Below are 22,500 nucleotides of genomic sequence, written 5' to 3'. Positions count from 1 at the left end.
TGTGTGTTTGTGTGTTTATATGTTTGTGTATGTGTGTTGTGTGTTGTTTGTTTGTGTGTGTTTATATGTTTGTGTGTGTTTGTTGTGTGTTTGTGTGTTTAGGTGTTTGTGTATGTGTGTTGTTTGTTTATGTGTTTGTGTATATGTGTACGCATTGTTTGTTTGGGTGTGTGTATCTGTGTGTCTGTCTGTCTGTCTGTAAGTCACTGGCGGATGTACAGGGGTCAGCTACTACTCTAACTTCCTAAAACTGTAATTATAAACCGCAAATCGCTACTATCTACGGGCTCCTCAAATCACAAACAGATTAACACAATTATGGCTGGGAGCTATGTATACATTCGTTCCCTGATATACATTTTTTTTTCTTCTTTTGTATATACTTCTTGTCTCCTGTGCAAACCTCCCATGAATTTTTTGTAAATCCACCAGCGTGAGTCTTTCTGTGTAAGGGGACCGTCTGGTCTTTTTTCGCCATTTTTCGCCCATCTTGCCGAAATCGAGTTTAATGCATTTTCAAGGAATTTCAGGGCCTCCGATTCTCCCCTGAAAATTTCAAGGCCCGACCATTATTTTTAGGTGGTAGCAACCACTTTCGATGTCGACCGAATATTATCTTTTTCACGTTACCTTAGAAAATCGGCAATTGTGACGCAATAATTTGAGATAATAAAAAAATAGATTATTTTCTGAAAGCTTATTAAATTTGACATTAGATGAGAGCAACCTTCATTTTTTCGGAATATTTTTTAAAATCAGGCAAGCTTCCAAAAAGCGATAATGATTTTTTTCATACAAATAAATAAACATGATATGCCATTCATATGGAGTATCTTATTATATTTATGTTTTCATCATACATAGTTTGATCTATGAGCAAAACACTTCGAAAATGCACCCCCCCCCTAAAATTGGGAGTAGGATTGCCAAATGATCCGGATCACCACCAAAATTTTATGAAATATTAATTAGGCTAAGACAAACCTCAGGTAAAACTTTTATTAAAATCTGTTCTTAACTTTTCGAGTATTATAAGTTGTAAAACCCCATTAGAACAACAATAATGGGTAAATAATAGATAATTATATCAAATACAAGTATTTCGTACATGATTTGTCATGTAAAATGTATAAATAATGAAAAGGAAAAAGATCGCGATGATTAGGTCCTTCACATTTTTACGTATAGCACACGTATTTTCAGTCCGATTTTAACGTATTATGGCTCATTTTGTAGCTGAATAATAGATCTATTATATGCTGCAATAAGGATTTGCAATATTTTCATGTACTTCTTATAAAAGTGGCATATATTTTCAAAATCTATTAGGGAAATATTTACCAAAAAAGTCAGGTCGACTTCTTTAAATTTCTTTAAAATGGTCAATGTAGGCCTATAGACCCCCCCAGATCACTGCCACCACTCTACACTATACGTAAGATTTTAAGAAACCGTTACGTGCTGGCAATGTCCGGAAGACTTCGGAATGAAGGTAGATGATAGAGGATTATAGGGTAGGAAGATTAATCTTATACCTTGTTTTGTTGATACCAAGATAGTCATGAAAAGATAAAGAAAACGAAAAATGTCGATATCTTGGTACACCACCTTTGGGGGTAGGTAAAAGGATTCCGGGCTCAACATATGTCCAAAATTAACATGTTATGGCTCATTTTGTAGAAAAATAAAATATCTACAACTTGATCATTGTGGATTTTGCAATTTTTGCCTGTGCTTCTTGTGAAAGTGAGAAATGTAAGAAAGTGTTTACTGTTCTTGATTTTCGTGAAGTCCCCTACTTCAAAAATTCACCAAAAAAAATTTAAGTCGAAATCGAAAAATCTACAAAGATCAAGGTGTAGATATTGAATAGTTCTAACAAAAGCATCAAGTAAAATTGAATGTCTTTTCGCTTCTGTAGTCGAAATCCTTTTACCTAGGTACTGCATTTTCGACAAGGCGACTTTCGCATTTTTTTTTTTCGTGTTTTTTTTATAATAATTCAAAAACTGTTCGACCGATTTCGAAAAAAAATCGACCTCAGGCAATGGGAAGGGGCCTAAATAAAGGGGTGCGAGTTTCATCAAAATCGAGAAAAATCGAAAAATCGAAAGAAACACGGTCCCCGTAAGTGTGCGTCCGTGTCTAATTGTCTGTATGTTTTTATGCATGTTTGTAGGTAGAGTATGTGCTTTTATGCATGTTAGTGAGTAACATTATTAAATTCATTACACAAATCCTCTCAGTTTTGATGAAGTTATAACTTGAAATTACTGTTATTAATTTCCTGATTAACCAGAACGTTTCTAGATTATCTCATATTATGTCAGTTCCCTAAAAATGATAAAACGCAAAGGAAATTTCTTCAAAAATAGGTTTAAAACTATATTGATCACCTACGTATACACCACGATCGGGGTTTATATAAGTTGATCTATATTTGAGAATTTGGAATATAGAAGATCACAATTTATATCATGCAGGCCCTCCAACCATATTCCGTTGGGAACTTTTAGACGAAACTTTAATCTTAATCTATAAGGAATAAAGAAACATAATTAATTTGAACTGTAACATCTTTATTATCACCGACCATGCAGCGCACTGGAATAAATATTAAACTTAAAATAACAATAACTTATCCATCTCCCAATCCCCATGTCCCCTTTTCCCCTCAGAACTGTTCAACAAGGAAGGCTGAGAAGGTAGTGTAGGCCTCGTCGTAAGGGTGCTCGTACACAGAGCCGTCCTGCAGCTCAAGGTGGACCTTCTCCCCGGCGTTGAGGACGAGCAGAGCCGAGTTGGAGCCCTGCTGGTAATTCCCCTTGCTGCCGTAGGCGGTCACCTGGTACTTGCCGTCTTTCATGAGGGCCAGGCTGCAACGGCGAGCTGAGTTAGGCTGGGTTGCTTCGTATGTGAAGTATGCAAGTTTTGGGTCTGTGTGTCTTTCATTGTGTTTTGAAGAGAGAGAGCGAGAGGGAGCGAGAGAGAGCGAGAGGGAGCGAGAGAGAGCGAGAGGGAGCGAGAGAGAGCGAGAGGGAGCGAGAGAGAGCGAGAGGGAGCGAGAGAGAGCGAGAGAGAGCGAGAGAGAGCGAGAGAGAGCGAGAGGGAGCGAGAGAGAGCGAGAGGGAGCGAGAGAGAGCGAGAGGGAGCGAGAGAGAGCGAGAGAGAGCGAGAGAGAGCGAGAGAGAGCGAGAGAGAGCGAGAGGCACCGAGAGAGAGCGAGAGGCACCGAGAGAGAGCGAGAGGCACCGAGAGAGAGCGAGAGGCACCGAGAGAGAGCGAGAGGCACCGAGAGAGAGCGAGAGGCACCGAGAGAGAGCGAGAGAGAGCGAGAGGCACCGAGAGAGAGCGAGAGAGAGCGAGAGGCACCGAGAGAGAGCGAGAGAGAGCGAGAGGCACCGAGAGAGAGCGAGAGAGAGCGAGAGAGAGCGAGAGAGAGCGAGAGAGAGCGAGAGGGAGCGAGAGAGAGCGAGAGAGAGCGTGAGGGAGCGAGAGAGAGCGTGAGGGAGCGAGAGAGAGCGTGAGGGAGCGAGAGAGAGCGTGAGGGAGCGAGAGAGAGCGAGAGGGAGCGAGAGAGAGCGAGAGGGAGCGAGAGAGAGAGAAGGGAGGGGAGGGGAGAAGAGAAGCTGAGAGAGAGAGACCAAGAGAGCTTACAAGGCCTCAATCTATATAACAATACATATAATAAATGGAAGAAGGAAGGAAGAAATGGATGGCTGATTAAATGGATAGTTGGATAAATGAATGGGCGAGTGAGTGGAGAGAGAGACAGACAGACTGGGCGTGTGAATGATTAAACGGGTGAGTGAATAAGTAAGCGATTGAGTTGAGCTAGAGAGTAAGTGCGTATGTAACCTCCATAGGTCTAAATAGTTTCATCCCTATTACTACGTCATTAAACAGAGTAACAATAATTTGCATACCAAACCATTAAAATGACTATCAGTAAGTAAGATTGTTTTCACGATTCTATTAGCGTTCCTTCAACAGGCGATTGCCCGGCCAGGAATGACTAACAATGACTCGGTAAACGCGACTCACATTTACCACGGGGCCGCCACACATCGGCACGCAGGTGAAACCTCTGTTGACACACTTGACTCCCCGAGGAATCCGCAAGCGATAGGTTTTGCACTAATTTAATTTCCAGGAATGTCAATGTGTTCAGGGAAGTTATTAACATAATACGTAATTTACTGTTGAAGCTGCCATGTTTACTATTGTTTGCTTTTAAAAAATGTAAACTGATGACAGTCGACGCGTGATAAATAACTCCATGCTATGCAGGACACTTACGTGAAGTCATTCTTTTCGGGCGAGACGGCGTGGAAGGTGAAGAAGTAGACCCCAGTGCACGGGGCCTCGAAGTCGCTCTCGGAGGACGACCATCCGCCCAGATTGGTCAAGACGTCCTGTGAAGATTTTCAACCGTTAGTTTCTCTTTGGTGTGTAATCTCAATTAGTGAAACATACAGAAAGAACTTGGGAAGTGAAAAAAGATTAACAGCGAGATTACCTTTGGGGGTAGGTATTTATAATTCAAGTTATCCCACTTTGGTGAAAAAGTATCACAAGATGTAAGCTAGACATCGGCTGGAGTTCCACCTACCTGGAACCTGAGACGACTGGGTGGCCGAGACCCGGAAAGGACCGCCTTCCGGACGCTGAACCCACCAGAACAACTGGCCCACGCAACAAATAAAACAAATTACACTCAGCTGTATTATATTATCTACGAAATCTACAAATACATAATCCTATGAATTATATATGTTCCTAATATCCACAATATAAAACATGTCCTTGATATTAACAGCATATGCGCAGGTTATCTACATGTTAAATGTTATCAACAAAAGTGTGGTTCCTCCGAGCTTACAATTTGGGCACCGGCTTTGAGGGCGCGGGCGGTGGAGCGCCGACGAGGGAGTGGGCGGCGCGGTCCCCCCGGCCGGCCACCGCAACCACCGCGGCGACCAAGACTACGAACACATTCGCCAAGCGGGTCATCTGAGGAAGGACCGGGTAGCGCGGTTAGGCATATGTGCTGGGCTTTCTCTGGAGCCATATGTAGGGTTACTTAAAGCATTTTCAGAATGGAACTTCTCTTGGAAATGGCAGTCTGTCTGTTACTTATGTTCAGATATAGATATATTATTGCCGAAACACTGTATCAGAATACCAAGTGGACACTGAACACCAGCAAGCATCAATTCACTTTTCTTACCAACAAAAAGACCTTTCGTTTTAAGGGATATGCAAATGCAGAGTTAAGAAATTCTGGCATATAACTGTACTCACCCCGGGTTCCAAGGTGCCGTTACCTGGGTCAGCCGTGGAGTGAGGCAGCGAGAGGCCTCGTCTGTATTTATATGAACCCACGACCATCGCCTCCCGTGACGTCACTAAGACATGGCTTCAAGGGGTCAGGGTCGTCTACAGGAGGTTAGGAGGTCACTGTATATTGGAACACATCATTTTATTGTCATTAAGCGGTAATGCGTTTTTGTCATCCTAATTACACTTGTGGTTAGCATAAATTTGTTCAGATCTTTGTAGCAGTCGACCGGGACATCCACTGTTTAGGATGACTATTAAATTTCACAGGTACGCTTGGTTACTGGACAACGGTTCGTCCACTGTGGTGTGGATGACACCGTTCTACTTTCAGGAAACCCAATGCTTTTCAAGGCCACAGTGTCTCAGAATGATTAGTTTTACTTGTGATTTGCTATTCGGAAGTCGTAAATTGGAATGAACTGTATATAAGCGAGAATGTACAGTGTGCTCTCTGTCAATATTTTGATAATGAAAGTCATGTACACATCCAACTGGAATTCCTGAAGATCCACTTTTTAATAAGCGGCATGCGAGGTATTTGTTGATTGAATGGTGCGTTCCTTAACGTCATGTGTTATTTTCAATTATTGAGTATGATTTAAAGGTTCAACGATTTTACGAGACACTCGTTAATACGTGTGATTATATATTTGTTTTCATTATGTGGTCCACATTCGCAGCCAATTAATTTCCATTCATCTCGTGTGCTGTCAACATATACGCAGTCCCTTGTTATGCTCACTGCTCCTAATAATGCATCATATATCAATCAATACATCATTTTTTTTCTCTCTCTCTCTACATATTCTCAAAAACATTCCTTCACTCTGCTTCACTCTCCGCCCCCTGTCCCAACCCACTGCTTTGTGTCCCTAATACCGAAGCCTGCCCTACACTAGCGTCATATTTAACCCTACTTTTCCACATGACGCCTGTTCTTTCTGGGCGCCCATCACCTCCAGCTATGTACCATATGTTCAGAAAACCCTTTCATCTTGCTGGGCGGTCGATGCCGTAGTTAATTTACTTTTGGCGAAACTATTTTTTGAAAGAGTAGGAAAAGTGACAAAAATAACGTGTTCGATTCGTATGTTTATGGGTGTTGTAAAGTTTGATGAGCTAAACTTAACGGGTCTTTTAGGCATGGATCAAAGACTGCCCATTGAACCAAGACACGAAGAGGTGTACAAAGTAAGAGAGAGAAGACTAATGAAAACGAAACATTGTTTTTTTTCATCTCTTGAAGACTACGTAGATATAGCTCCGACTTTTTCTGAGAAACCCGATAATGTAAAAGCTATATTGCATGTATAATGTAGCTTACAGACATACTTTTTCTTCAGAAAACGATTACGGGGATGTTATCGTGAGGTGTAGACTCCTTCCTCACATATTCCCAATTCTGCATACGGCTTTCTCTTTCGCCCTCTCCCTCCCTCCCTCCCTCCCCCTTCTCTCTATCTAGCTATCCATCTATCTATCTTTCTCTCTCTCTCTCTCTCTCTCTCTCTCTCTCGACTTTTTCTTCTTCTGTCTCTTCTCTCTCTTCTTCCCTCTTTTCTTCTCTCTCCTCCTCTCTCTCTTCCTCTTTTTCTCTCTACTTCTTCTTTTTCTTCTTCTATTTCTTCTTCTTTCTCTTCCTCTCTCTCTCTTCTTCTCTCTCTTCTTCTCTCTCTCTTCTTCTCTCTTTTCTTCTATCTCCTCCTTTTTCCAATTTCTCTTTTTTCCAGTTTCTCTTCTTTTTACAGTCTCCCCCCTCTCTCTCTCTCCCTGTTCCCTTCTCTTTCCCTTTCTCTCTTTAATCTCCCCCTCTTTATCCCCTCTCTCCCTCTCACTCACCTCTCCCCCTCTCTCTTTTTTCTCACTCTCTTTCACCCCCCTTCTCCCTCTCTCTCTCTCTCTCTCTGTCTCTCTCACTCTCTCTCTCTCTGTGTCTCTCTCTCTCGCTCTCTCTCTCTCTCTCTCTCTCTCTCTCTCTCTCTCTCTTTCTCTCGCTCTCTTTCTCTCTCTCTCTCTCTCTCTCTTTCTCTCTCTCTCTCTCTATCTATCTCCCTCTCCCTCTCTCTCTCTCCCTCTCCCTCTCTCCCTCTTTATTCTCCCTTCCTCTCTCTCCCTCTTTATCCCCCCTTCCTCTCTCTCCCTCTTTATCCCCCCTTCCTCTCTCTCCCTCTCCACTCTCCCACACTCTCCCTCTTACTCTGCTCTCCCTCTCCTTCCCCCCCACCCCCACCCCTCCTGTCTCTCTCTCTCTCTCTTTTTGTCTCTCTCTTTCATCCTCCCTTCTTGCCTTTCTATCTCCCTCTGCCTTTTCCTCTCCTTCCTCTACCACTCAGTCTTCCTTTTTCTATCATTCTCCCTTTTCCCCTTCGTCTTCCTCTCCATCTCCATATCTCTGTCCCTTTTCTCACTCCCCCCCTTCTTTAAGCATTTGTGATTACCGATTCTATCCGTATTTCATCCATTTCTCTTTCACTTCCCAAACTTCTGAATATCTGGACACGAACTGTATCTATGAGAGAGTAACAAACCTTATCCAACCTTAGCCACACCCGGAAGAAGGGAGAAAAAGTGTAGGATTCCTCAACCAGCGTCCTCGAGCCAAAATTTGTATTATGGTTGGGTCTTGGTTCTTCTCTATTTCCCTCTGTTTAACGCACATTTAACGGGCAATGTTATGGATAGACGTAAACGAGAGTGTAATATATCTAATAAAACAAAATTGTAATTTGCTTTCGTAATGAACACGGGAATTAATACATGTTTCGATTTTAACTTCAAAATCTACGAAAAAAACGATATAGGTAAAATGGGAGATGCCCAAGCGCGATAAGGAGTCAGTGAAGGACCGTCTGGTGGCTTCGAGTGACAGGACGCGTATCAAGAGGATGAAAATATGGCCGGATTCCGACGTACTTGTTCGCTACACTTGATAGTTACACATATTCCAGTACAGCGGGGACGAGACTAGTTATTTTTTCTGTATAAGAATAATGTTACAGAATTTTCCCATAAAGTGATGATAATCAATAAGACATGATAACAGTTTCTTTGTTCATACTAAATAAAGATTATAAGTTAGCATAGTATTGACAATAATAGTAATGTAGAATTTTGATAATCATTTGACAAACTGTGTTCATTGCGACAAATAAAAAATAATAATGCATGAGACTGGATAACTTCTCGGTGCAAGAGATGTATTTGACCGGTTCCGATTATATCTTCGTCAGAAATAAATTTCTGATGAACATATAATCAAAATGGGTCAAACATATTTTTGCACTAAGAACATATTAGTTATCTTTAATACCTTTTCTACATTCCTCTAACATTCTTAGATCTAAGATAATATTGTAATATTAATCATTTTTCTGTTTGTTATCTTTATTGTCGTTTAATATCAAATAATAGGGAGTATAAAATAGTTCCATCCAAAATGCGCATGCAATTTTACACGAACGCTGTGATGTAAACAAAACAGAAGACGAAGCGGTTCAGGCGGAGTTGTTACGTAAACTTACTTATTAATTTGTCTCTGTTTCTCTATTTGTATTTGCGATCTGCATACTCATTATACGTTTTAGGCTTTTAAGTGGCATGTGTTTTGCTTATATTTGTTCAGAATGTGTTGCCTCATGATTAATATTGAAATAATAATACACCAATGCAAGTGTCTTCATACTGTTTCCTACTAACTTGATAAGTAATTGTTATAGTAGTTTTCACTGATGGTGTGTCTGATAAATCAGATTATTATCAGGTATGTTTTTCAAAGAAAAAATGTACTGTAAACCTGAATATTTCGTTGATAAGGCTTGGACGTTGTGAGCGCCAAAGTAGCGGTTCCGAATGGTCAAAACTTCTCGTCAAACCTGATGGAACTTGTTTTGCTCAGACAGACAATGTATCAGGAACAGCAAGAAGACGAGGCTGCATTCAAAACCTCCGAGGTCTTTACTGTCCACAATGCAATTTGAATAAAAATAAACAATCATTACCTTATCATACTTATGTCTATTTTTTAGGTTTGCAGCTCTTCTGATGCATAAGTAACATAATTGCAACTGACAAACACAAAAATACCCTTTTGTCAACAACAATAAAACACTAAAAAATTACCTTCCATTATTTTATGGTTGCAGGTGTCAGTGTTTACATACAAATGCTATTGTGATATCACCCGTTCACCTGCGAAGGAGGGCGACATGGACTAGATGAACAATGTATCCTGGATGCCAAAGTAAAGGTTCTAAGTGGTCAAAAAATCTCATCCAACTTATGTAACTTCTTGGAATAGGAATTCCAAATGCAACAGGCAGTGGCGGTTCACCCCCATGCCTTCCTCTTTTTAACCTAACCTAACCTAACCAGGTGGCACATCACATGGAATGAGGTTAGATTACACCAGCTGACTTTTGAAGTATGCCACTAGTCAACCTCACTCTAGTTTTGCTTTGAATGCAATATGGGAAAACTCCATGAACAGCAGAATGTGCATATACCTAGGCCTTTTCGAACATATCTCTGGAATGAAATTATTTTCCTAAAGGAGCACAAGAGGCCTATATTTTCAGTTGTTAGAATTAGAAGAAATGACTGCTGGGTGAAAATGATTGTCTTGGGGCAAAACAACTGTACTTTGGGGTGAGATGGCAGCTTCTGTCTGAAGTGATGGATAAGAATGAAGTAGACCTGGTATTTTCTAAAATTAGTGTACATCTGAAAATCCATCATATGTAAATATATACATGAATGACTATAATGATGATACAAGATCTAGTAGTTGGAAAGGGGATGGGTTATCCCTAGGAAATGGCCATATTGTATTATGGGGTACTCTCTATGTTTGTCATTGTTGACCCCCTCCCCCCCTTTAACACGTACTATTGGTGAGATATAGCCTGAGTCTGAGTGATGCACCACATAGGTAATGTCACAACTCACCTCACTCTGTGAAATGAACATCTCTTACCACACACTCCGTCCTGAATTACTGGAGAAGTTATTGGTTTTAGGGTTATGTTGGGACACAGATTGTATAAAAGGTGGTTGCTTTTAGATGAGTTCATAAAGAAACGTGTAAAGTTCCTGGTTTTAGTTACATTTAATTTGCCCACCTGGCATGCTATGTGCAGAGCAATTGTAGGTACCTCCTTGCTAGTTAGCAGTACAGTGAAGAAGCCAGCAAATATCCTCCTCAGAAAGGATAGTTTGGATTGGTTCCTTATACAACAAATATTCTAATCATATCATTTATCTGTATACCATATTGTAACATAGAGCAAGTGGTTAATTTATGGGTAGATATACTGCATCTGGAATTGCTTTTCCATAATAGGTCACTATTGTTTATGAGTGAAAGGTGAAATTAAAAAAGATGGTTTTATATTTCTATATTCAACAATTTCTTTATTTTCAATTTGCAAAAGGATTGTGTTGGATGAAAATCTGTTCTGTAAAAGCCTGAGTGTCATATACGCAAAAGTATTATTTATTTGAACTGTTTAGTTTTGTCAAAGTAATTGTAACTTAAGACCATTTTCCATTAAACCTGATTAAAATAAGTAAAAAAAATCACGTTAGATTGCTTCTCATAAACCTTCATTATTTTCTACACCAATATCGTGATCACTAATACAGATAGAGATCACATGTAGAATTACCTGGGATTGATATCAGCAAGGCTCTTGGAATTAGCACCATTTTGGTCTTGATGATGGAGAAGATTTTGTTAATCTCTGATTTTTAAAGATTGCCATGTTAATATGTATGATTATTAGTGATGTAAGGAATATGCCTATTAATATTAATGTTTTCTTTCTTGTCAGGTTTAAAAAACTAGAAGATATTATGAGAAGTTCTCTTTTCTAACTTTTATTATGGCAAACTGTTCTCTGATTCGAAGTGTGATCACAAATCACTCTCACAAACAAGCATTGTGGACCAGACTTTTTAGCACAACATGCAAGAGAGGCAGTGTTCAAACAATGGTATGTGAACAATCAAATCTGATTATTCTATTGTGTTTGTTTATTTTTGTTTTCCTGAAATATGTATATCTTCCATTTTCAGACTGACAATACTTTGGTATAGTGTCAGCATTTTTGCTATATCTTCAATATGAGACCATATTAGTAGTATTATATTTGTCTGAATGGCTTAGCCTTTCTTATATAGTTGTTTTTTATTTCTGTTTTTGTTAGCAATTTTAAAACTTTGGTGTTCTGTTTAATATGAGTGATTTAGCTATTATAAAAGTTAGTTTATGTAAAATGTTTTTTTGATCAGATATTTTAATGCTCTTGTCTGTGTCATACATCTGCTCCCATCTCACACTTTATGAAAGGTTACAAATTGTTGAATGTAATTTGGAAGGCCAAGAGAAAGTCTCCCTTCATGAATATTTATGCTTTTCCAAATAGGAAGCTCCTGCTGCTATAGGATATCGTATGAAGGCGTGGCAGTCCAATGGATATGATGGAGTAGATGGACTCTCACTAAATGTAGTGCGAGTCCCTCCAATACTACGACCTTGGGATGTACTTGTGAAAGTTCAAGCTGCATCTGTAAATCCTATTGATACAGCTGTGATTAGTAAGTGAAAATTTAAAGGTATATTTAACCTGTTGCTGCAAGGTACATGTACCGTCCACTGTAATTTTGTTCTGTGAATTTGGTTTGCACATGGATGGCTCTACAAGTGGTCAGTCACCCTATACCTATGTGTCCTCACCTGATCTACCCCTTCCAACAGGCTTTGAGGATTTTTTTTTTTTTTTTTTTTTATGCTTTTACTATTAATGTGTTTATTGATTTTACTGGTATTATTAAAGATTTTTATTAACAATTATAATTGCAATAAAAAGTAAAAAAAAAAAAATCTAAGAAAAGGGTAAACAGGTGAGATGTGTAGATCCAGCAATTGACTCCTTGGTGGCTGAATACTTGTGGAGCCATCTGTATGTTAATACAATCAATAAACTAAAATCACATGCCTTTTTGCCATCCTGGTATCAATGGGAAAGAAGGATGTTATAAAAATAAGCATGGAAAATTGAGCATTTTATCAGACCAGTCATATTTTACTGATATATGACCCCTACTTGCAGATGGCTATGGTGGGAAAGTCTTGAATATAATGCGAACTCTTGGCAGAGCAGAGCAAGGCATATTTGACATCAATCAGATTGAATTTCCCTTAACAGGTTAGTATCTTAGTTTCAGTGAATTTTTATTTATTTATTTCATTATTATTCTTATGTGTTTGGTATATACAGTAGTATGATTAAATATTTTATTGAATCTTTATTTCATTGCCTTAGTAATATTTCACACAATAATATTGAAGATGAAAATATTTTCTTCCTGTACTGGATGCAGGTACTTAAAAGGTCAGAACTGTATTTATGTTAACAGACATTGAAAAGGTATGAATGAGAATGAATATCTTCCCAATACAAGAGATGTATTTGACTGGTTTTAAATATATCTTTGTCAGAAATACATATATCTCTTGTATTGTGAAGATATTCATTCTCATTCATACTTTTTTTAAATGGTCTTTCTATAACTAAAAACACTTAGGTATTTCAGCATGGTGGGAGATAGTAATGTAATCACACTGGGTGGCATTTTTTCTTGCCATGATACACCAAGCCCCATATGCTAAGAGGGAAGGAAAGTCCAAGCCGCATGACCTGAGCATATATATATATATATTTTTTTTTCTTTCTTTTTTTTTGGGGAGGGGGGGCTAACTAGTCATGGAGTAGTTACAGCCCTCTATAATCTTTTTATAGCCTCAATCATGGACAGCAGAAAAAAAATTCTAAAGGTATTACCATAGGGTAAATTCAGGGTAAAGGTAATTTTCTGACTTATATTCTAGTATTTATTGTCAGGTTTTAATAATACGTTAATATGAACTAATTATGATGCTACAGTTGAGTTTTTTTCAAATTCTTTTATGAAACAAAATGTAATTCCAGTTTTTTTTCAGAATATTTGGAAATATATATGGAGCATCTTGAACTGAAAAAGAATAAATTAATCAAAACTGGTTGTGAGTTTAAGCAAGAACGTATGAAAGTATAGCTATCCCTGACTTCAAGTTGTGCAGTGTCAATCCTTGTAGTAGTGTATTTTGTTTATTTTGTATTTCTCAGATAATGCAACATCTCTTTATTATGCTTTCAAAAACATCACCATGAAGTACCTCCCAAACACAAGAAAGTGTTTAATAATGCAATAGAACATAATATCTGCATAATGTTCGTCACAGGACATATCTTGGGACAGGAAACGAGGGAATATTTTCTAAATGAATGATTTTTTGGTATGGGCACTTCATTAACTGTAGCTTCCTACAATTTTATCAAACACTTTTATTTGTATATATTTTATTTTGTATTTTCTGTATCTTATGACAGTTGGAAGAGATTTTTCCGGTGAGGTTGTTGCCCTTGGTAAAGCTGTTAAGAATGTTGCTGTTGGAGATCAAGTTTGGGGTGTCGTTAGTCCACAACGCCAAGGCTCACATGCAGAATATGTAGTTGCTGCAGCATCAAATGTAAGACACAAAAAAGTAGTTTGAAATTAGATGAAAAAAAATTATCAGGAAAACCACAATTGTTTTGTTGTTTATGCAATATTTTAAGAATTTCATTAATTGAGTCTCCTTAATTATCCATTTCATGTAATGTCTCAAGGTATGCAGTAGGCCAACAAACATCACTTCAGAAGAAGCAGCCTCCATCCCATATGCAGGTCTTACAGCTTGGAGCACTGTGGTTGTGTCTGGACTGATAACAGAATATACAGCACCAAGAACACGGGTTTTACTCCTTGGAGCATCTGGAGGAGTGGGGTCATTTATGTGCCAAATGCTGTCTGTTTGGGGAGCTCAGGTTAGGTCTTACACTATTTGCTTTAGAACAGGTATTGTAAGATGAGGCAAATTCTTGAATACTGGACTGAATATTTTTAATAAATAATTTATTGGAGTACACAAATATGTGTGTTTACAGGTTGTTGCTGTTTGTAGTGAAGATGCCTCAGATTTGGTGACCAGTCTTGGTGCAGTGGAAGTGTTAGACTACAGAAATCCAGAAACAAAGGATTTGCTTATTGCTGATCAAGGGTAAAATTAATTTAGATTAAAAAGTTGAACATGAATGGGTACATTGATAAATCATCCTACCAGTAAAAACTCAGTAGTTATGCTGTACTTTATTTTAATATAATTTTTCTTCTGAAGGTTTGATGTTGTGATTAATGCTGCTGGTCCTGATGATCTAGACTATCTTCAAGCATTGCGGCCTTGGATGGGATCATCTTATATTACCTTATCACCCCCACTTCTGCGGAATACAGATGAGTTGGGAATACTGCCTGGGTTTATCAAGGTTTGTGTATACTCAACTGAATTTTAGTAGACACTAGATTTTCTCCAGGTCATCTTTATTTGAATTTGGTTTTGATGGACTTACCATTGTATATATAATTTGCATTATATACATTTTCATTTCAGTTCATCTTAATTGCTTCATATGTACATAAACAATAATGAAAAGTGATGTTAAATTATGGTATTTTTTTTATAATAGTTTCAGACAAATATCATATGGCTTATATATCTCCATAGCTTTAAAAGCTGCTATGGATACTGATCAGTTCCTATTTTTCCAGAGCCTCAAACAAGTAGCGTGTCAAAATGTATCATCATTGTCAGAAGGAAGAGCATACAAATGGGCTTTCTACATGCCAAATCCATTTGCTTTAAAGGAGATATCTAATATGATGTCAAAGAATAAGGTAAATGTACAGTATGTAGAAGAATGATTCTTCAACAATTCCTATATCTGTTACATAGATAACATAATTTTATATACAATAAAGTGAAGCATATAACAATTATATACTTATTCTCATTCTTTTATTTGTTACAACAAAGGAATCCAGTTACAGTTTATCTGTTAAACTTAATCTCTTTTTCTGTAAAGAGTAACAATTTGATATTTGTATTAGAAAGTGATTAATATTATTTATTTACATGTACAAAGAATCTTAATTTTCTTACCATATCCTTATTTTTTCCCTAATTACTTTATACACACTTATATTGGAACCTAGTTGAAGAGGATGCCTCTTTGGTTAATTTTTTGTATAAAGTTAACTCTTAAGTTTATGACTGACCTGTCCTAACACCATTAATTTTATATTCCAGATTCGACCAGTAATTGATAAAGTATTTCCATTTGAGGCTGCACCAGATGCATATACCCATGTCATCAATGGTCATGCTAGAGGAAAAACTGTCATTTCTGCACAGTAATGCAAGATATGTAAAATTATAATGTAAAGAATGTCACAAGGTGTATTCTTGAATAATTTTTTTCATAAACATTTAGCTGTTTGTGAGCTAATAGATGTTCACATTGTAATTCATAATTGTGTCCTTTCAGAACAGATACAGAGTATTTTCTTTTTGGCTCTCATTTACACAAATACTTGATACATTATTCTAAAGTACATTTTCATTGTATTGGCATTTATATATATATATATGACCCATCAACATCATGAAATCCTTATGTTTTTTGTGGCAATGTGTACTGCAGTGTTGAAAATTGTCATAAAAGGCAGTTTGTTGATAGTATGAACATAGAATTGTATATTATGAAAGAATAAATGAAACTAAAAAGTACCTATCAAACCTATTTTATTTCAAACCCCATTTTCCTTCTTCCAAGCTTCAATCCACAATAGAATTTTTTCTAAATTACTTTCCATGTCTTCTGGAGTGTTAGAAAACAATTCATGGACCACATGTTCTGCATAACTATCTTTTGCTTCATCCAAAAGAACTGCCATTATCTCACATTCAACATTTTCTTCCAATTTCTTTCCTTGGTAACCTCTGTAAAAGAAAAAGGAATCAGAAGAAAAAAGTAGTTTAATCTGAAAAGCAAGAAATTAAGCTAACAATCATATTCAAAATATCACCTTAATTTGGGAATACAGGACTTCATCAAACTTGGAATGCAACTATGAAGTATTAAAACATGAACTTACCATAAATTTCTATTATTTTTAAACGGAGAGGTAGACTGAGGCTAATAATCATACCTAAAGCATTTTACTAAAATATAAGTACTGAGCATGGAAATAGTGTCCTCCCTGGTGCTGGCATTCTTCCTGTCATGGCTCATGGATGGTACATTCCAAAATCATTTCTTGATGGAAATAATGCAAAAGCCCTTCTTAATTGCCTAGTGAGTCTAATCACCCTCTAAGACCTTTCGGCACTCTTGTTGAGTCATTCCCATGATCCTAGCCTTTATTACAGCAAGTTTCCGTCACCCCAGCCCTCAGCCAAATTTTCCATGACAGTATATTCACGTCACCTACCCATCAAGCAAATTTTTTTTTTGAGATATGAAGATGAAGAGGATGATTGTCTTTGATTCTCACAAACAATTTAGGTAATGTAAACAACAATACAAGGACAGTACCTGGCAGCAAGTCTGTCATACAGCAGAGTATTGTCAGTTCTAAGGACAAAGACTATGTCAAAGAATCTTTCTGGGAAAAATTCACTGCCATGGTAGTCAACAATTTTTCCTCCCTCTTCCATCATATCTTCCATCTCGTCTAGAACCTGCAACACAAAAACATCTTAAGTCTGATGGACAGAGGTATACTGGTATAGTATTGCATATCAACATTTTTTCATAAAACATCTATGTTACCCAGATTCTACATCAATATCTTGCAATATTTACTTCACTACATGATGTGTGAGGAAAGTACTTCATATTACATTTTGAAGCATACATTTTTACACTTACTGAGAATATAAAATATAACTGTTTAATTAAATACGCAGTTGTTCAATATATATTATCAAATAATATAACAAATGTATGATCAACTACTTTATATAAGGCATGTCAAGAGTCCCCTTTCATGTTTTAAATGTTAACCCAATACTGTTAAGCACAGCCCAGTATAAGTTTAGCCTATTAATTTTGTTTAAACTTAAATGGCTCCATAAGTGCTTAGCCAATAGTCAATTTCTAGTACTACCTATCTCACCTATTTACCCCTTTTCCTCAATTTTCAGAAATATTTATCTTATTTCAAATTGCTATGAGTGCTGTTAACGACATTATAAATTATAATAATAAAAATGTTGATATTAACAACATTATGAAAAAAATTAGGCAAGGTCACATAGGTGACTCCTTGGCTAAACACTTGTGGAGTTATGCATGTCTAGCACATTTCATAAAACAATGCCACAGAGAACATTACATGTTCCTAGTGACATTGGGTTAAACCTAAACATTTTTTCACAAAAGCAACAACATATTTTGATTATCTAGTCAAAATTACTAATGAAATCAAATTCATGCAAGTTACAAACACTTGGTCTTGTATACTTTATCTCTTTTTATTAAGAACTGAAATCCTTTACCAACTTATAAAGGCAAAAAGTAGTATTTAACTATCAATAAGAAATATGTAAATATGTATATATAAACTGAAAATCTATCATCTTCACAGAAAAACTTCATAAATGTACAAAGATAATAAATTAACTAAATGAAGTTCAATATCATATACAAGAAAAACTGAAAATTATATAACTTAACAACCTTATCTTCATTTAGAATGGGGCAACCTCTTTCTTCATCATAACCATCAAAAAAGTTGTTGTTCTTTGCAAGGTCTCCAACATTTATCCATTCCAGCCCTGACCTCTCAGCTAGTTGCTGTGCTAATGTTGACTTGCCCACACCAGGTGTTCCTGAAAAGAAAATATTCTTGTTAGCCATCCTGTATATGTTCTTGATTCAAATGCTTCCTTTGAAATAGACATAGATCATATTCTGTCAACAACAAAAATTGTTGTAAATGATCTAGGCCTGTTTGTGAGTAGTGGCATGAGCTTCAGTCATCATACTGAGTCATCAAAAGTCAAAAGGAATCATCAAAAAGGTAAATGAATAAGATGGATGACCTTTAAAACAAGATGTTGAACATTACTAATACTATCATTATAGAAAAAACCTGTGCACCATAGTTAGGCTTCTTAATGCAAAGTACGGAATCCTAGCCTCACAAAAAAATATAATAACACAAGAACAGAATTCTTATCTAAAAATTAGAGGACATGATAAATGTTTATTACTGGAAAAGTAAAAAAAGTCTCTTCTTTTTACAAAAATGGAAAGATACTTTATAATATATGTACGGAGGTCCACTGCAAACTTATTAACAAATCCAAGAGAGGCAGAAGACAGAGAATTAAAGTAATTCCCCCAGAAAGCAAGAACCTGCCATTATACATGGGTAGGTGTTCAAACACTCCTGTAAAGGAATATATAGAATCAAAGTTGCTTGATCAGCAGCCCAAAGTTGTTTAGCCCAATAACTGCAGTACCTATTAAAAAAAGGCTACTTAGAATAATATCAGAAACTAAGAAATTGGGTTGCATTTAAGTTTCACACGATGAGTAAGTCCATAGTAATTGGGTGGGGGTCAGACGATAGGGAAATACAAGAATAGGGAGGTGGTATGGGCACAAAGCTCTAAGCTAAGAAGGTTTATAATCCATAATATGATGTTTGTGAATTCCCAGGAATAGCTGGACTTATTCTCAGAGGGGTGTAGTCAATCATCAACAATTACATTAACCTGCATCTTTTGTGCTGGAAATTGACAAGAAATCAAGCTGTGAGTAATTGAAACAAAAAATAATAACTGCAAGGTAGGATGGTAGTGTGAAACTAAAAAATTATATAATTTTTATCACATAAAGTTATATGAGAAACTATGACTGTCTTTGAGAGCGAAGTTTTAAAAAGTTTACTATAAAGAGAAGTAGAAATAATATTTACTTACTAGTCAGTTATCAAACTGTACTAATTTCAGTTATCAAGCATTATCATGGCATAAGCAAGCTGATGTAATTTTCTAGAATAGGTCTGCCAAATGGATTGTGACCATTTTGGTAATGCTGGATTCTTCTCACTGTCTATTTTCCAAATATATAGAAATTATTGCAGGGAAACCCCCAAAATCAAGGCCAAGAATGTGGGGTGCTTCTGCGCAATAAAACCTACATAGTTGCATTGACGAAAGTGAGAGGAATCCAACGCTACCAAAAATGTTGCAATCCGTTTGGCAGACGTATTTTAGAAAATTACCCATTCTGATGGGTTGGATTTTGAAGACCTTCCAAGCAGTTTATGGTCACAGAACTTGGAAGCAGTCAAGTAGTCTATGCTCCAAAGACTTTGTCCTCCGGACTGTGCAAATGTAATTCTTGGGTAACTTTACGCGCATGCTTAGATCTTTTTAAAATCATCTTCCACACATAAAATTCTTTTGACCTTTCCGCGCACTTGTTTCATCATCCATCCACACATCCATCTGTGCAAATGTAGACAAAATGATGTTTTGGTAATTCTAAGTAAGACAGCTGTGCCTATTTGTGATTTTTTTTTTCTCCTACCCCCTTCAATCTTGGGGGACCCGTAGAGAATCAGGGGTTGAAGGGGAAGGGCACATACACGGGAGAAATAGTGGAATCAAAAGTGAAAATTTTGAAATATCCGAACGAGAGTCTAGTGTCGATGCAAGATGTGCCCGTGTCAGTGTTGCCAAAATCCCGACAAAATTTCTTAACCTAACCTAACCGGGACGCCCTTCCCTGGGGTATTTCCCTACCGGAGGCAAGCCCCTGGGCCCCCTTCCATGGAGTATTTCCTTATCCCTTTCCTGGGGGTATTTCGCCATACAAACAAAGCATACCTTCCTATCCTCCTATCAGGGGCAAGCCCCCAGACCCCCTCTCCTAAGGGTATTTCACCGTCCTTTTAAGAAAACTCTCAGTATTTTGAGACATCGAGGTTTGTGGACTCTTAGAAAGGCAACCCTTGAATTTGAATTCAAGAACAACCAGTGAGGTCCCCACAATTTTATTAACATCCCTGACATGTACAAACACTAGTCAATAATTCTATTATACTTTCCTCGGTATATGTAGTTCAGCTGCCTTAATTAGTATTGCCGATGTTACCCATAAATGAAAAAGTGTACTATTCCCCAAGCAAGAAAAATACTCTACAGTCTAGCTTGTCCTTTTGAATACACATGACGATGAACATAACATGTTTGCTGAAGCGTGGAGCAAGACCATGACATCGTTAGATCAAGAGCAATCAAGTAATGATTGCTTTATGCCAGAAGACCTTACAAGATTCACTAAATGCGTTGTCATAACCTGCCCATACACAGGGACCCTTGTCGTTATTGTTAGTCTGTGCCAGAAATTATCTGTTAATCTTACCTGTGATTAGAATGTTGGGCCCCGACTTCATGATGAACTATCTTCCTGAGTGCCCTTCAACTAGATGAATCGTCAATGTGAAACACACATACGCCAAACTGAAGCGCACGTGCTTCCTCCCCTCGCGCTTTGATATGTAAACAAGCGTTTTCATAGTGCTAGCCATGCGGTATCCGGTATCCGTCAGTAAAAGCAAAGGCAGGATGGATATATCCTGCCTTTGCTTTTACTGACGGGGTATTTTGTAATGGTATGAGTATTCGTGACGTGAAAGAGGCATATATGAGTGGTGGATTTTCATATCATCGGTGTTTTATCGATATAAAACTTGGGATGAAAAAAGAAATGAGAATGAGTAATATTTTAGAATTCACTATACATATACATAGTACATAAGAGACCTTTCCATAAAAAATGTCGTGCAAAAGAAAAAAGAATTATGATTTTTCTTCGGAACTGTAATGTTAAACTCATTATGGTCATTCAAGGAAACAATCAAACATGCCCATTGTGGCGCACATTGCTCTACAAACGTGATGTAAACTCGTGAGGTGGAATATCAACAACGATAACCCAAAGGATTCTTCAAGACACAAACACAATAACGTACTGGTCACTACTACCAAAATGATGGATAGACAGATAGAAAGATAGATAGGTGAAATGATAGATAAACAAATAGATGGACAAATAAATATATAAATATATAGATAAACATATATTTATATATGCATGTGTATGTGTGTGTGTGCGCGCGTGTGCGTGTGCGTGTGTGTGTTTGTGTCTGTGTGGGTGGATGTGGATGTGCGCGTGCGTGTAAAAGACAGAGAGAGAGAGAGAGAGAGGGGGGGGAGAGAGAGAGAGAGAGAGAGAGAGAGAGAGAGAGAGAGAGAGAGAGAGAGAGAGAGAGAGAGAGAGAGAGAGAGAGAGAGAGAGAGAGAGAGAGAGAGAGAGAGAGAGAGAGAGAGAGAGAGAGAGAGAGAGAGAGAGAGAGAGAGAGAGATATTACAAGCGTTTTGTGTAGTTGGAGTCTTTTTAGTGATTAAAATACTCGATTATAAACTCTACGTCAAGGTTTTAGTGATCGCTTTCTCATTGCGGTAGTGCTGGATTTCATGAGAGCCTTTGCTGTGAAAAGCATAAATGATGAACATGCCGTTTGTAGTGAAACAGTGATACAATAGGTGGGTCACACGAGATACGGGAATGGATCATGATGTATGACTGATATTGAGTTCTTTTGTGTGTGTTCTGAGCTCCCGGGATTAATATCTTGACTATAGGATGGCACTGCCCAGATAACCACCGCTGAGCTCTCTTATTCCATGTCAACTTCACTCATGGCGTCGTCAGGGGAAAGAAGTAAGAGCCTTCCACTCTTCCTAAAATAAAAAATAAAAAGAATGGATAAAAAGAAATGTATGACTAGATGAAGAGAGTAATTCATTGCTACTTTTCTGCAGTGCAAATCTCAAAATGACATTCGGTCGCCCAGCTACTTCCAACATCTTGAATGTTGATGTTCCGACAACTGAGAATGATAAATGCCCGGGCACCACATCGGGAGAGCGGAACATCAGTCAACCTTTACAGAAAGTGGTCTAACTTTTCCGATCAGTCGACCACCTACTGAAGGTTCAAGTTTTTCATTCATCCCCGTCATATTTGTAAAAAAGAAGAAAAAAGTCACATCATGCAGTGTACATTGTTCTAAAAAAATTCATTCGTACATAATTTGATATTAAAATAAGTATTGTGCCCGAGTGCGTTACCAGGCCTTTGAAATACAAGGACAGGC

At 37.6% G+C, this 22,500-nt stretch overlaps 3 protein-coding genes across 6 annotated transcripts; 1 reads left to right on the top strand and 2 right to left on the bottom strand.

Moving 5' to 3' along the window:
- Window positions 1-2,579: 2,579 nt before the first annotated feature.
- LOC113819783 (complement C1q-like protein 4) lies at window positions 2,580-5,466 on the bottom strand. The gene is made up of 5 exons (XM_027371976.2): window positions 5,305-5,466; window positions 4,883-5,013; window positions 4,613-4,685; window positions 4,300-4,415; window positions 2,580-2,876 (listed from the first exon to the last, which is right to left on the bottom strand). The coding sequence occupies exons 1-5, from the start codon at window positions 5,389-5,391 to the stop codon at window positions 2,675-2,677; spliced, it is 609 nt and encodes a 202-aa protein (XP_027227777.2). The 5' UTR covers window positions 5,392-5,466; the 3' UTR covers window positions 2,580-2,674.
- A 3,280-nt stretch (window positions 5,467-8,746) lies between these two features.
- Window positions 8,747-16,057, top strand: LOC113819790 (reticulon-4-interacting protein 1 homolog, mitochondrial). Of its 4 annotated transcripts, none has more exons than XM_027371986.2 (10): window positions 8,747-8,854; window positions 11,172-11,333; window positions 11,766-11,937; window positions 12,453-12,548; window positions 13,773-13,912; window positions 14,052-14,249; window positions 14,370-14,482; window positions 14,600-14,747; window positions 15,031-15,156; window positions 15,569-16,057. In XM_027371986.2, exons 2-10 carry the CDS (start codon window positions 11,223-11,225, stop codon window positions 15,674-15,676), a joined length of 1,212 nt encoding a protein of 403 aa, XP_027227787.2. In that variant the 5' UTR covers window positions 8,747-8,854; window positions 11,172-11,222; the 3' UTR covers window positions 15,677-16,057. The 4 variants fall into 4 exon arrangements, with proteins under 4 accessions (XP_027227787.2, XP_027227785.2, XP_027227784.2 ...); XM_027371984.2 differs by having other exon boundaries at window positions 8,850-8,874; XM_027371983.2 differs by lacking the exon at window positions 8,747-8,854 and adding an exon at window positions 8,947-9,583.
- Ak6 (adenylate kinase isoenzyme 6) lies at window positions 16,047-20,873 on the bottom strand. The gene is made up of 4 exons (XM_027371987.2): window positions 20,703-20,873; window positions 18,003-18,154; window positions 16,857-17,002; window positions 16,047-16,261 (listed from the first exon to the last, which is right to left on the bottom strand). Exons 1-4 carry the CDS (start codon window positions 20,731-20,733, stop codon window positions 16,069-16,071), a joined length of 522 nt encoding a protein of 173 aa, XP_027227788.1. The 5' UTR covers window positions 20,734-20,873; the 3' UTR covers window positions 16,047-16,068.
- Between the last annotated feature and the right edge of the window lie 1,627 nt (window positions 20,874-22,500).

Source organism: Penaeus vannamei, chromosome 5, assembly GCF_042767895.1.
Source record: "Penaeus vannamei isolate JL-2024 chromosome 5, ASM4276789v1, whole genome shotgun sequence".
Lineage (NCBI taxonomy): Eukaryota > Metazoa > Arthropoda > Malacostraca > Decapoda > Penaeidae > Penaeus > Penaeus vannamei.
This window is presented reverse-complemented; position numbering and strand designations above follow the sequence as displayed.

What these genes read in the sequence shown, in the direction of transcription:
- LOC113819783 (XM_027371976.2), bottom strand. Translation starts at nt 5,391, where the DNA reads ATGGTCGTGGGTTCATATAAATACAGACGAGGCCTCTCGCTGCCTCAC. An exon ending in ACGGCACCTTGGAACCCGGG is followed by an intron (nt 5,014 to 5,304) that starts GTGAGTACAGTT and finishes GTCCTTCCTCAG; the next exon opens with ATGACCCGCTTGGCGAATGT. An exon ending in CCCGAAAAGAATGACTTCAC is followed by an intron (nt 2,877 to 4,299) that starts GTAAGTGTCCTG and finishes TCGCCGTTGCAG; the next exon opens with CCTGGCCCTCATGAAAGACG.
- LOC113819790 (XM_027371986.2), top strand. Translation starts at nt 11,223, where the DNA reads ATGGCAAACTGTTCTCTGATTCGAAGTGTGATCACAAATCACTCTCAC. An exon ending in TATTGATACAGCTGTGATTA is followed by an intron (nt 11,938 to 12,452) that starts GTAAGTGAAAAT and finishes CCCTACTTGCAG; the next exon opens with ATGGCTATGGTGGGAAAGTC. An exon ending in GATTGAATTTCCCTTAACAG is followed by an intron (nt 12,549 to 13,772) that starts GTTAGTATCTTA and finishes ATCTTATGACAG; the next exon opens with TTGGAAGAGATTTTTCCGGT.
- Ak6 (XM_027371987.2), bottom strand. Translation starts at nt 20,733, where the DNA reads ATGAAGTCGGGGCCCAACATTCTAATCACAG. An exon ending in GCCCAACATTCTAATCACAG is followed by an intron (nt 18,155 to 20,702) that starts GTAAGATTAACA and finishes TTTTCTTTTCAG; the next exon opens with GAACACCTGGTGTGGGCAAG. An exon ending in CCATTCTAAATGAAGATAAG is followed by an intron (nt 17,003 to 18,002) that starts GTTGTTAAGTTA and finishes TTTGTGTTGCAG; the next exon opens with GTTCTAGACGAGATGGAAGA.